The sequence below is a fragment of the Pholis gunnellus genome, assembly GCF_910591455.1.
Source record: "Pholis gunnellus genome assembly, chromosome: 19".
NCBI classification, from domain to species: Eukaryota; Metazoa; Chordata; class Actinopteri; order Perciformes; family Pholidae; genus Pholis; species Pholis gunnellus.
Window position 1 is genome coordinate 12,773,896 of NC_136546.1, and position 14,312 is coordinate 12,788,207.

The 14,312-nt window shown below is 44.5% G+C and overlaps 1 protein-coding gene across 1 annotated transcript in view; it reads left to right on the top strand.

Annotated features, from left to right (window-relative positions):
- Positions 1-8,723: 8,723 nt before the first annotated feature.
- adgb (androglobin) overlaps positions 8,724-14,312 on the top strand; it is a gene marked incomplete at both ends in the record, with an annotated part of 35,009 nt that continues 29,420 nt past the window's right edge. The window contains 7 exons of the mRNA XM_079180704.1: positions 8,724-8,755; positions 8,908-9,064; positions 9,163-9,255; positions 10,441-10,512; positions 10,760-10,933; positions 13,307-13,446; positions 14,170-14,256. Of these exons, the coding sequence (XP_079036830.1) occupies positions 8,724-8,755; positions 8,908-9,064; positions 9,163-9,255; positions 10,441-10,512; positions 10,760-10,933; positions 13,307-13,446; positions 14,170-14,256 (755 nt within the window). The remainder of the gene's footprint in view (positions 8,756-8,907; positions 9,065-9,162; positions 9,256-10,440; positions 10,513-10,759; positions 10,934-13,306; positions 13,447-14,169; positions 14,257-14,312) is intronic.

The following is a 14,312-nucleotide window of genomic DNA, read 5'->3' on the forward strand; positions in this document are numbered from 1 at the left end:
ACTTTATTCTCTCAGAATCTATCTAATCTTTTTCCCTCCACAACAACTTCTACTATTCTAAAGCAGACGGAAAAAACAAAGATCCTCTAATAAAAAACGGATTATCACTTCAATCGATCTCTGTGTATGGAGAAACAAAGATCGTTTATTAAGGATAAGATTGACTCTCCTAGCATTCTTCTGTGTACAAAAAACGGCTATCTGACCACCTGTCGAACTCATTTAAAGGGACAGTAACATAGCTCCAAACATAATAATTAAGATCCAGATTAAATTATTATTCTGGTTACACTCTCCCCTTCTAAAATGCATGAGTCCCTGCATGCAACTAAACCTTGCTAGGCACTTGGTAGGGACTATCAGGTACTGGGGAAAGAATATCGTGCAGGCTTTCAAAAAATAAGCTAAGGGCAAGAATCAGGGGTTTCCCCATCTCATCATAGGTTAGTTTCCGTGGTGGATGTCTCTCTCTGTTAGAGCGTCTTGGTTCACTTCTTTCGAGAATGGTGTTTACGTTCTCTCCATGTTCCTGTGACACCAACTCATTTCCCTGGTCAGGTAATGATGTCCGACCTTCCATGTGAACAGGCGAGGTGCCTCTGCATTCTTCCTCCACAAGTGGTGCATTCAATATTTCAAGATCTGGAACGTCTATGATGACATGATCCATAGGAGCAGCAGACTGCTGATCCACATCACTGCTTGCCTCAGTCACCAACTCAGGAGTTCTGGGGTTTAATGGAATCTGGGATGGTCTCAGTGGTGTGCTTCTCATTTCTTGCACATAAGGGCCCCATGTAGTGAACTTTGGGGGTGCATCAAAGTAGCAAACCTCCTCTTCCTCATCCCTTACATCACCCTCTGAATCGTCCTCCATTTCATGGTTTCCAACTTTACTGCTCCTCAACTGCATCGTCTTAGGCTTGCTCTGCCGGGGTCTTCGTTCTGGAGCTTCCTCAACAGGCAAAAACCCACAGGGCAAAAGCAGGTCCCTGTGCAGGGTGCGGTGAGGGCCGTTTCCACTCTCTGGCTTTACTACGTAGACCGGACCACCAGCAATTCGCTTCACAACAACGTGAATGGGGTGCTCCCACCTGTCTGCCAGTTTATGTTTACCCCGTATGTTGACGTTTCTCACTAGGACCCGATCTCCTTCAAATAGCTCGGCAGCCCTGATTTTAGCATCAAACCTCACTTTGTTTCTTTCTCCTGACTTCTTTGAATTCTCAACAGCTAGTGTGTAGCTCTCTTGGAGACGTTGGCGTAAGTTCTGAACATATTCTGAATGTGTCTTATGGTCATTTGTAGGTGGGCTGATTCCCAGGATGAGGTCAACTGGGAGAGTGGGCTGTCTGCCAAACATTAACTCATAGGGTGAATACCCCGTTGTGTCATTCCTTGTACAATTGTACGCATGTACGAGGGGTTTCACAAACCCTGTCCAGCGTTGTTTGTCCTTTTCCTCCAAGGTTCCCAGCATGCTTAACAGAGTCCTATTGAAGCGCTCAACGGGATTCCCCTGAGGATGATAGGGCGTGGTACGCACCTTCTCTGCACCGATCAGTGAACACAGCTCCTTAATTGTGTGGGACTCAAAGTCCCTTCCTTGATCACTGTGAAGGCGACTGGGGAAACCGTAATGAACCAGGAAGTTCTCCCAGAGAGCCTTAGCAACGGTCTTGGCCTTCTGATCCTTTGTCGGTACTGCTACCGCAAACTTAGTGAAATGGTCGGTGATTACCAAAATGTTCCGGGTGTCACGACTGTCAGGTTCGAGTGACAGATAGTCCATGCACACTAATTCCAACGGATATGTTGTTCTTATGTTCACCATGGGTGCCGCTCTCTGGGGTGTAGCTTTCCTCCGAAAACATCTCTCACAGGTCTGACACTTCCTCTCAATTGACTCTGCCATCCTTGGCCAGTAAAACCTGGCTCGAGCAAGACTTAGCACACGCTCAGACCCCAAATGGCCAATTTCATCGTGTAACCCATGCAGGGCCTTCTGTCGATACCGCTCAGGCAAGACTAGTTGATAGATCTCATTTCCACGATCAATGCACCTTCTATAAAGGATCCCATCTTTGATTTCAAGCCTGTTCCACTCTCTGAGAAGTAGTTTCACTTCAGGCTCCTCTACACTCACGGTTTTGAAGATAGGCTTCTGGTTCACTTCCACCCAGGAGATAACTCTCTGGATGGATGGGTCCTCTCTTTGTGCTTTACGCCAACTTTCCTTTGTCATCCCAGGGAGGGTGTTTTGACCTTGATTGGCAAATAAATCTGGCACAGAGGAGGCATCTATGGCAAGACACTCTGCAAGAACAGGGAGCTGTGGCGATGTAACACAGTGATACTGACATGCTGCAGAGACTGCATCAGTAGGGATCTCTTGATCCTCCCCCTCTAAGATGCGCCTTGTCATTTCACTTATCCTCTCTTTCTCCTTGAGAAAATCCTCGTCCTCATAAGGTGCATCCTGTGGACGTCTAGATAAACCATCTGCATCAATATTAGTGCGTCCCGCTCTGTATTTGATGTTGAAGCTAAAGGTTGACAGGGCAGCCAACCACCGATGTCCTGCAGCGTCCAGCTTGGCGGAGGTGAGGACATAGGTAAGCGGGTTATTGTCAGTCAGGACAGTGAAATCTGTGCCATAGAGGTAGTCGCTGAATTTTTCGCATATGGCCCACTTTAAAGCTAAATACTCTAGCTTATGAGTTGGGTAATTATTCTCACTCTTTGACAGACCTCTGCTAGCATAGGCTATGACCCTGAGCTTCCCATCTTGCTCTTGATAAAGAGCAGCTCCCAGGCCCTTGCAACAAGCATCTGTATTCAACACGTAGGGAAGCTTGGGATCAGCATATGCAAGGACGGGGGCTGATGTCAACTTGTCAATGAGGGCTCTGAAGGCTGATTCACATTCCGATGTCCACTCTGCACCAAGGGGTGCTCGAGGGCTCACACAGTTCTTGGGTCGGTCCCTTTTGTAGGTTTTACCTCTCTTTTTGGCTGGGTAGTACCCGATAGTGAGGGAGTTCAGAGGCTTGGCAATCTTAGAATAACCCTCTACAAAACGCCTATAATACCCCGCAAAGCCAAGGAAGCGCTTTAACTCTTCTCTGTTCACAGGACGAGGCCAATCTTTCAAAGCGGAGGTCTTTTCTGGGTCGGTGTGGACCCCTTGGGCATCTACCACATGACCAAGGTATTTCACAGACGACTTAAAAAACTGACACTTCTCAGGTGACAATTTTAGACCATTGTCCCTGAGGCGGTGCAAAACCTTCATAAGCCTCGACTCGTGCTCTTCTAGTGTATCAGAAAAGACAATAAGGTCATCCAGGAATACAAGTACCTCGCTGAGATGGAGATCCCCAACACACCTTTCCATCAAGCGTTGAAAGGTGCCTGGTGCGTTGGTCACACCCTGTGGCATCCGGTTAAACTCGTAGAATCCCAAAGGGCAGGTGAATGCCGTCTTAGCTTTATCCTCTTCTGCCATTTCCACCTGATAATAACCAGACTTGAGGTCCATGACCGAGAACCACTTTGCTCCACTTAGGGCCGAGAATGTCTCTTCAATGTTGGGAAGGGCATATGCATCTTTTATAGTGAGAGTGTTCAGCTTCCTATAATCAATACACAGCCTGATTTTCCCATTCTTTTTCCTGACCAACACCACCGGTGAGGCAAAGGGACTTTCCGACTCTCTTATTATCCCAGCATCCAAGAGCTCCCTAAGGTGCTGTTTCACAGCCTCCCTGTCACTAGGGTGTATCGGCCTTGACCGCTCTTTGAAAGGTGTCTCATCTTGCAACCGAATGTGGTGCTTCACAGAAGTTGTGTGACCAAAAGAAAGTTCGTCGACAGCAAAGACCTCTGGGATTGAATTCAGTTTGTCTGCTATACGCTGCTTCCACTCTTCAGGGACAGGTGAGTCATCAAGGCTGAATGTAGTCATTTTACTCTGTGACTCAGAGCCGATGGGCAGAGACGGATTGGGGTTCAGAGGTATGACACTCTGAGCAGGAGATACTTCACCAATGACACACTTCGGGGGCAGAGTGACATTGTGATCTGTCATGTTTTTCAGAACAACAGGGATCTTGTTTGAGGCCTTATAATGGATATTCATTAGTGCACACTCAAGAAATACCCCACCAGGCAGAGGAGAAGACTCGTGTGGCTCTAGAATGAACGAGGTATGTGGGTTAGCCCCCCCTACCCTAACATCTCCAAAAACACACATTGTGTGCCTTGCTGGAATGGTGATGGGGTTTCTGCCATGCAACTTCACAGGGCAAGGTTTGGTTATGCCTTCATGCATATGAGCAACATGCTGGAGAAGTGATGCAAAGCAGTCTGACCTCTTGAAAAATGTTGGGCCACTATGATCGACTCCACGCTGGTAAAGCTGCAGCAAAACATTGGTGCCAACTAACACTGGGATCTTGCTATTAAAATGATACTCTGGGACAATGAGGGCTAGAGTAGCCAGCTGCTCTTCTGCACCAGTCACACTGTCGGGGAAAGTTAGAAGAACTTCAATATATCCAAGATAGGGCACAGGCTGACCTCCGGCCCCTTCGACCTCAAGCAGATCATAGATTGGTTGAATGGGAAGGGATGCTAAATATCTAGAATGAAAGGTCTCTGAGATAGTCGTGACTTGAGATCCTGTATCAAGGATAGACTTGCATCTTATATCTCCTACAGAGACTGTAGAGATGCAGCGGGGGCCTACAAGCCCAGGAGGAAGGATGTGGTTGAGCCCATCACTGCCTTTGGGGGCATTGGCTCTTGTTTCTTTTGTCACCTCATGGGTCATTGCTATGGGACTTTCTTTGTTGATGTCTTCAGCTCCTGGGTGTCCCACGACAGGAGCCGCTAAAAGTTTAAAGAGAGTTCATGGGTTTCCTGTTGGGCCCCAAATCTTTCACGTTTATCTCGAAGCTCTGCATTTTTCCTCTGGACAAGGGCACGATTAGGTTCATTAGTGCAGTTAACTGCAATGTGACCATCCTCTCCGCACTTAAAGCAGAACCATGGTCTAGGAAAGGTTGGGCTCCGGGACGTTGATTCAGGATTTGTGACCCGGGCTAATAGACTGTCACTCTTCAGGGGTGATTCCCTTCTAGTAAAGCTGCTGAGGGACTCATTAGATTTTGATTCCCTCCTCTCCTTCTGTATCAGTTGTGCTACTTGTTTACGGAGTTCAGCAACCTCCATTTCAAGTTTTGAACTTGCATCCTGTTTTATAGAAGCTGTGGCAGCAGGTTCATCATCAAACACTGGCATGTTCAAGACAGAATGAACATGTGTTGCAGCCTTTGTGTTTCCTAGATGCTTTTTCATACGGTCCATTTTTGCTGCTCGTCGGTCCTCTTCTGTTCTCAAAAGGAGCAGTAACTCTGGGAAGGATGGTGGATTGTTTTTACGATGCTCAAGCTGAAGTCCAATGAGTAAACTCTGGTCCCAGCATCCCCTGCAGAATTGCCGGAGTAAATGCTTGTCAGACTCTTTGGCTGAAACTCCTCCTCTAGAGACAGTTTTAGTCAGGAGATTTTGAAGTCGGTTAAGGTAGACAGAGGGCTTCTCTCCCGAATTTTGGTTTGAACCCAGGAATGTCGCAAATAGCTCCTCGCCATCTTCCACCACTCCAAATGCAGATTCAAGCTGGGTGAGGTAAGCATCTGGGGGTGCATTGGTGCCAAGTGGCCTGACAATATCAGCGGCTGGACTGAACAGGCTCTCCAAAATTCTCCTCACCTTTTGAGTATCAGATAACGAAGCATCAACGAGGAGTAGGTCCACTTGGGTGCGCCAGGCCTCATAATCCACCTCACCATTTGGCTTTGGCAGCCGTCCGGAAAAGGTTCTGATTCTGCTCTGACTGTAACTGGATGAGGTTGTGTCATTACGAATGAAGTGTTCAACAATGACTTTCTGAACTTGGGGTGGATTTATTGTACTTTCATTAAGATGAGGGGGACTCACGAAGCTACTGGAAGGAAGAGCCGAATCGGTTGGTTGTTGCTCTGGAATTCCAGATTGGCTTTTGTCGCTAACTCCATTGTCATTGCTAAGAAAATGCTGATCAGAAGACTGGAGTTTCGTATCAGGACTTTGTGGGGGACCAAGGTCAGGCTGAGCATGTTGCAACTCACTCTGAAGTGTATCCCAAAAGCCAGCCTTACTACTGCCCGCAAGAGTACTCAATTCAGCCAAGCATTTCTTGGCTAACTCTTTGGCTAACTCTTTGCCAAGCTCCTCTTGACACACCTGGCGAATAGTCCTTACACACCAGGTAATGGTGGGATCATCAGGGCTTGGCATGTCACCTAGGCTTGCAGGGTCAAGCCTTGAAATTGCTCGTTCTGAAGAGTATTGTATCAGAGTGCGCCCCTTTGGATGATTGTGTTCATTAGGGACCCTCACTATTCTAGCAATGTCGCCATTTACTTTAAAGTAATCTGTTAATTCCTCATCAGTATAAGCCTCATCTATGCCTGTAATGTAAAGGCAGCTAGGCCCATGCAAGTCAAACTTGTTGCAAATATCCATTTTTCTATTTGACTATCCAGTGAAATATGTAGTAGTAACATACACAACCATACAGAACCAAATATCTGTTAAAAAAAATAAATTTTACCTGTACTATGTAATCTTTCTTAAGCGCGCATCGGGGTGGAATCAAATTTAATTTGCACCAATCTCCTGGCTGGCTCGCCACTGTTGTAACCCCCCTGCAGCTGTCGCTTTAGAGACAGTGCAGAATAGACAGAAATTAGGGGAATTATCAAATCTAATCTAGGTTCAATGAGGAGATTGGTGAATGTCACTTGTTTGACTGCTACACAGACAAGAAATATCCACCCCGAATTACACGAAGCAACGTTTTTTTTACAAAGGTTTAATTAGGACACAATATAATAATCAATAGTACAACAACTTCACATTTCCAAACATCAAAGGGGTGTCCACGCATGTAGTATCAAAATCAACACAAACCTCTGAGATCTCAGGAATAAAATTAAATTGAAAAAAAATGATAAAAGAAAGAGTTCAGTTTTCAAATGTCCTACCGCCCCCCCTGTGCACAATGTCCAGTGAAATGGACTCCAGGTGAACTGCGATGTCCGATCGAGATGGAGATTCCCTCAGGTGAAGGTAGATGGTACGATGGATGGAGAGAGTGGTGACAGGCAGGACGGTGGATGGACGACACCTCCGGTTCCAGCGAAGAAACGATACCAAAAAAAAACCCAGCCAGGATATCAAACGTTCTAAGAATCTCCAGGCGAAACTACAGCTCTTCAGTGACTCGTCGTCTAACATTCAATATAAAGTTGTTAACTTTATTCTCTCAGAATCTATCTAATCTTTTTCCCTCCACAACAACTTCTACTATTCTAAAGCAGACGGAAAAAACAAAGATCCTCTAATAAAAAACGGATTATCACTTCAATCGATCTCTGTGTATGGAGAAACAAAGATCGTTTATTAAGGATAAGATTGACTCTCCTAGCATTCTTCTGTGTACAAAAAACGGCTATCTGACCACCTGTCGAACTCATTTAAAGGGACAGTAACATAGCTCCAAACATAATAATTAAGATCCAGATTAAATTATTATTCTGGTTACATGTTCATGAGAGAGAGAGAGACACACACACAGGACCATGTGATTCCACTCAGGAAACAGTGTGATAGTCATCAGACACTGTGCTCTCACCACCACAGCTTGTTCTCTTTCACACACCTAACTGTTGTCCGGACCAGGAAACACAACGATTGCATGCCAGTTGTGTAGTGTGCAAGCATTACTGCAGTGCCAAAACTGAAATCCACATCAAAGTATTTCAGCATGCATTTCAGAGAAAGTAGGAAATTGGACAGCATTCAGATGTATTGTGTTGTGTTGTCCATTTTTTTGTCTTGTAAGTGGTAATCGTGCGGTTTCACAGTATGAGCCAAACGTGTGTGCATCATATGACCGACTTGAGACAGTGCAATGCAATCCAATACCATGGCCTTCAGGAAAATGCACCCTTTGTGATGCTTCTACTGTTACACTCAAGATGGTTCCAGAAAAGTATTGATTCAACTCTGCAGCACATTTTGAGGCTATATTTTGCAATATATTGCATGATTCTATCAGTTTATAAACAGGACAATGAGGCCAAGTGTTTGATTTATAACGTTTCGTTACTCTGAAGTTACTCTCTGTAAATAGACTGTATTATAAACTGACTGTACATAAGGTTGAAAAGGACCAAGTGACGCAACAGCTCCAGACCCCGTCCACGTTAAAGCGACGTTGCTCAGCAACATAACCAAACAAATGCAACTCCGGCCGCCTACTTGACTTGTTCGGATCTTATTCCAATATGTCCAAGCCAAAAGTCAAGAAAAGGGAGTCCATAAGTAGAGTCTCTTCATACGACCGACAGACTGAGTAAGTTTTAATGCTGGCTATTTGCGTTAACTAAGGTCAGCTGTGGTTAGCATTAGCGTTAGCAACACATCATCAAACTAAGTTAGCTAGTGTTCAGGAAGCTTGCTAATCCTGACAGAACGTCATACTCAAACTTCGGCTGGTTTCATTGTGTTATTTAGGTTAATACACAGATGCAGTGACCCTCACGTTATCTATCAATATGTTGTATGCCCAGTAACGTTAACTAACTTTTCATACGTCTAAATACATGATCACCATGAAGGAAACAGCTAGCCAGTATGAGCTAACGTAAACTCCACTATGAAAGGGTAAACAGGACTTTGGTGGGTTTACTCTCTAGACTGAATCTCTGGTACTGAGCTGGCTCAGTCTGCTGCTCAATATTGACAAAAGGGAAGCCAAGAACAAATGAAATGAAGAGTTATGTGTCATCCTTTCAGAGCAGCGTCCCTAGCCTCTTCCTCTGAGAGCCTAGGAGGCGTTTGGAGACGCAGATTTCCCATTTGGCCTGAGTGGAATGATGCAGAAGTCAACAAGGAGAAATGGGACTCGAGTAAAGGAGCTGAAGATGGAAAGAAGAACAAGAGTCAGAATGCTGTAAATCTGGTGTATAAAATAATTGAATTTGCCATCAGCAATATATACTTTAGAGTGTATTGGACATCACATTCACTATTATTTGCTTATCTCTGCAGCCGTTTTTTGAAAACCCAGAGGGGAAACTTTCTCTGCCTCTATCTTTGAAAGTGCACTCCTGGAAGCGTCCTACCGAGTTTATTGGCAACAAGGTAACCTTCATGCTTCTATGTTAATGATATGGTTGCTGGGGTAGTCTCTGTCTACATCCAATGCCACTTTATAATGATACAAGTGCTTTATACTTGGACTGTGATGTGTACCACACTATGTACACAACAGTAATACACAGTAGCCAGTGCATGTGTCATACAGGTAAACACATATCAGTGATTACATCATTTCATGTCAAATTATATGACAAATTGATTATACTTTCTATCTAACAGTAGTTGGATTTGTCTGGATTGTTGTCAGAAAAAAACAATCCCTTTTATGACAATATTGTCTTCCCATTGCCTTTTGTGTGATCATTTATCTGTATTCACAATTTACTAATAGACTACAATGACTTACATTGACTTAAGGATTAATCTTCTAATGCAGCCATTATATGTTGTGTGTCTTTGACACAGTGTGGAATGTAGTTAAGCAAATCTGCTCTCTAGTTGCCTCCAATTAAGTTTTAATTGCATCACTACAGTTTTCCGCCCCCCCCCCCCCCCCCCCCCCCCCCCCTCTCTTAGTGCAGTATTGAGCTTCCTGCTTTTTGAATGAGTCCTTGCCAGGTCACAAGCTGCATTTTTCGCTCAAGATGTCAAAAGCATTCCATTAATTTCACAGAAGAGGAACACAAGCTAATCGCAGAAGCAATCAGCCGTGCAGATGCACGCCACAGCTGTACTGTGAAACACTCTCTTCATCAGTCTTTACCCGTCTGCATTTACAAAGCCAGTGTCATTGACGGAAATAATTTAAAGCTCTGCTCTCACTTAGAGCTGCTGTGATGATGGGAGAGAAAACACAACCTACCTTGACCCGCAGCTGAGCTCTCTCACCATCATCTGACCCATTCATTTATTTTTAATTAGTAACGTAGTAGAGTCTATTAACTTGTTAGTGAAATATGCATCCCAGACACAGGCTTGGGCGTATCATTACAAGGTGAGACCAGTTTAGGACCTGGGTTGAGCAGAGAAGTACTAAGTAGGTTACATATTCATGTCAGTTTTAAAGCTGGTTGTCCACTGTGTTATCGTAGTGAATGATTTTGATATGTACAGATGCTTCCACACACAGTATAACAACCTGAGTTCATCTGTCAGTCATCTGGCTGTGAAGGTGGAATGTTTCAGTCTGTGCCTTATTAATGAAAACAATGATGTGCTTTATTTTAGGTTCCTACTGTTGTTGAAAATCAAATCACCTTTGACCTAATCTCCCCCAATGATCATCTTATTTGCAGTGAGGTTAGTGTCAACTGTTGTTTTCTACTTTTCTATGTAAGATCGCGCTGACTTTTCGGTAACCTGTATCGAACAGCACCTGGATAGTGTAACTCAGATGTTTGATTGACGGAAATGAATTAGACGGGGGTAATGCAATGCCCTTCTAATCAGATAATTGAGGATTCAGCCACTAGATTTAAAGATTGGTTGGTGGTTGTTAAACTAATGATTACTTTTGTCTCCCTTCTCTCCTCCATCTTCGATCCAGCTGATGAGGTGGCTCATTAGTGAGATCTGTATTGTTCGGAAGCTGCATAACGGCATATTTACAGAAGATTGTTGGAGACCTTGGGAGCACATCTACTCGCTGTGTAGTGTGGTGAAAGGTCATGTGCCTCTCTACAACAACTATGGGAAATACGTGGTCAGACTCTTTTGGATGGTGAGCCCGACTCACACACATGCACACGAACCCCCATCCACACATGTTGATCCCACATGTTGACATCCCTGAAGATGAAGTCTCTGCTTCACAACGCCTCTTTGGTAGTCAGACATTTTTAGAGGCACATTTTAGGGGATGGATGACATGAAATGGCATTGTCAGATCAGACCACAGAGGATGCCGCAGATGCGAGGGGGGTGGGGATGGACTGAGGGTTGGAGGGGGGAAGGGATGAGAAACTCTTATCCACTCAGGGCTCAAATCAATCAGTCTCACTACTGTGCCAAAAGTGTCCGGGCTTCATATATTGTCTGATGAATAGAACGATATCGTTCTTCTCAGAGAGCAAGGCTCCAGTTTGGTATCTATGCCAAGTAAGACCACGAGAGCAGGCGCAACCCCTGGAGGGCTTCGTGCACTGCAGTGTCAATCATATTGATTACGTGCGAGTGTAAGGATTTTTTTTCTCCTTTTTTAAATAAAGCTCATCATTGCATTGTGATACAGGTTGAAGTTGCGGGCCTGTGAGTTGCAGTGTGTGTGTGTGTTGCTTGCCACAGATCTCCATGTATGGGAGATACTACATCAATGTGTCATCTCAGATAGGGAACTTCTTCCAGCGCTACGATTTGGGTCAGCGAGAGAGTGAAAAAAGACAGAGCTAAAAATGATTGTGTTCTGTAACACTGTGACTCGTGGCTTGACAAACAAGCATGACACGGTTGTAGGCAGCAGTCCCCGTGCCAACCATAGCACGCTACCAGATGGTTGTTGAGATTGCATGAAGCACCCAGCCCCCAACCGCCCCTTCAATTTCCTCGCCTGTTTTTGCTTATAGGATACTCCTTTTCTCCCCTGCTCATTCGATTCTGTATTGTTCCACACCAGTTTGTTTTTTTTCCTCCTTCACGCCGCTGTGAAAATCCATTCCATTCTCATTTTCTCACCTTGTTTTCCGCCGTCCTACAACTCTGTCTCTCCTTTCCTGCTTTGCTTCCTCTTTCCTCCTTTCACACTGTAGTTTACCCCATCTGCGAACACATCGAGCTCCTCCTCGAGGCGATGGCTCGACAACACAGTGGAAGAACAAGCAAGCAAGAAAGAAAGAAAGAAAGAAAGAAAGAAAGAAAGAAAGTGTGCTCGCCCACACTGCATCTAGTCCTGCTTGTGCACACTGCTCTGATAGATAAGGAGAGGCACAGCTGTGGACAGTCAGTCAGATTATCACCTGCTTGTGCTGCTTTTTCTTACAAGCAGTGTGAAACTGCCCCAGATGGCCAGTAGACAGACAGCCTGTAACAAGCTCTGACACCAAACAGGATATGCAAGCATAAGGTAGCTAATGCTAGGAGAGGTGTTCATCATAGATCCGAGATTTTAAGCTTCAGCTCCTCTTATTACCTTTTTAAATGGTTGTATCCCCCACCACCATCTACTGACTGTTTGGTAAAGGATTTGGGAGTTTAGACAAGCTTCCTCTAACATGCAAATGGTTATAAAGTTAAATTTGGAAGGAATCTAAGCAGTGGGAGAACAAATGGCATAACACACTAAAGTATACATTCAGTGAAACCTGTTGGAGTGCGTGAATTAGATCCTAGTAGAGAGAATAATACCTAAATCTTAGCACTTATGGAGGGGTTTGAGGTGTTGGAGGGAGCTGCCTGAAGCATGAAGGTTTCAGCAAAATAAAAGTTTGAATCGTGTTTGAAAAGGTTTGAAAAGGCAACGTAGTTCACGTGTGTGATTGTGATTGGATGCTACTAGTCAGCTGATGGCCGACGTGTCCATGCATCCACGAGACGATGATAGCGAGCATGGATGAATCAGCTGATGGCTGATCAGTCGATGCCAGTGCCACTTCACTACTCTGCCTGAAGGCAATGCTCCATTCTGGAGGGAGAGGCTCAGAGTTGCAAGAGGGAATATGCAGCAGCTAAAATATGAATCAATGCATGTAGCAAAATGCAGTTTTCCATCAGTTTCAGGATATTATATGCTCTGAGAGGATGCCTCTTTTGAAGTTGAACTGAATTTTACAGTTACAATATAATTACAATTGCCAGAAGTAAAAAGCTAAGTCTAGGCTGAAAAGAAACACTTCAGACTTCACGTTACCACCACAAAGCTGAAGGAGGACTAGTGTTCGGCGGGATGATGTTTAGTAGTCTCATTTAGCCACCTGTTAGCAACCACTCTTTCTAAGACACATAAAAGCTTCAAAATTCACAAGTAGCCTACTAGCACATTTTATGTAGTAGGCTCGGAAAAAACATTGTAAAACGATGTTAAATTTCTTAGAACTACTAATTGAGGTGCATTGATTGTTAAACTCTATGTTCACTCGGTGTCTTCCTCCCTTGCTTTTAGGGTTGTTGGAGGAGGATAACAGTAGATGATTTGATGCCATTTGATGAGGAAAACAACCTTCTTCTTCCTGCCTCCACCTGTCAGTCGGAGCTGTGGCCAATGTTGTTAGCCAAGGCTCTCATTAAAGTGGCCAACACAAAGTGAGTCACTGTACATCCCAACCATAACATACATACGTATCTTAGTGCTGCCATAAGGAGTTGGGAAACCGAAATAATAGTCTTAAGTAAGACGGCTGAAGAACAGACTTATTCCAAGAATGTGTCACTCTGATACGACCACTGTGAAAATAACTCACACACTATGCGTACTTACTCTGTATACTAAGTACTGTTAGTGCTGTTTGCGCCTTTAGCTGCTGGCTCAGGCATCGCCATGTTAAGAGCTGTTGCAATGCAATCAAAATGCTCCAAATCTCGCATCAAGCACCTTTTTAAATGTGGGTCTAAAATTACTGGATGAGAATTTTCAGGAGAAATCAGGGTTGAGGATGTTAATTTTCTGGCATTTTCTCATGCACAAGAACACCCACGGAGTGCATTTTGCTGACTAAGCCAAGCCTTCACCTGACCTAATCTCTGCCTTTGGTGCTGTCTTAAATTTGGTGACAGATGGGCACTGTGTGTGTGTCTGCGACGGGGCCACATAGCGTGCGTAAAGGTGGCTGTGTCCACAGAAGTTTGAGACATTAATGTTTCATCCAAGACAGGAAACAAAGGAGCTTTTCTTCTTATGAATTATTTATGAGTCATAGTGAAAAGGCTTCATACTCAACTCGTACCAAACTTTGCCCAGGTGTCTGCTGGGACTGCTGGGTTTGTTGTCTTTTTCTTTTTTTAAACCGTTCTTTGTGTGTTTCTCAGTGCAGTGTCTGAGGTCTACGGAGAGATGGGCGAGTTCACCTTTATCCACACCCTCACTGGCTGGATCCCAGAAATCTATCCAATAAAGTAAGGTCCTCATTGGTCTACTCCACTCTTTCACCGCTGTCTTCTGCATCTCTTGT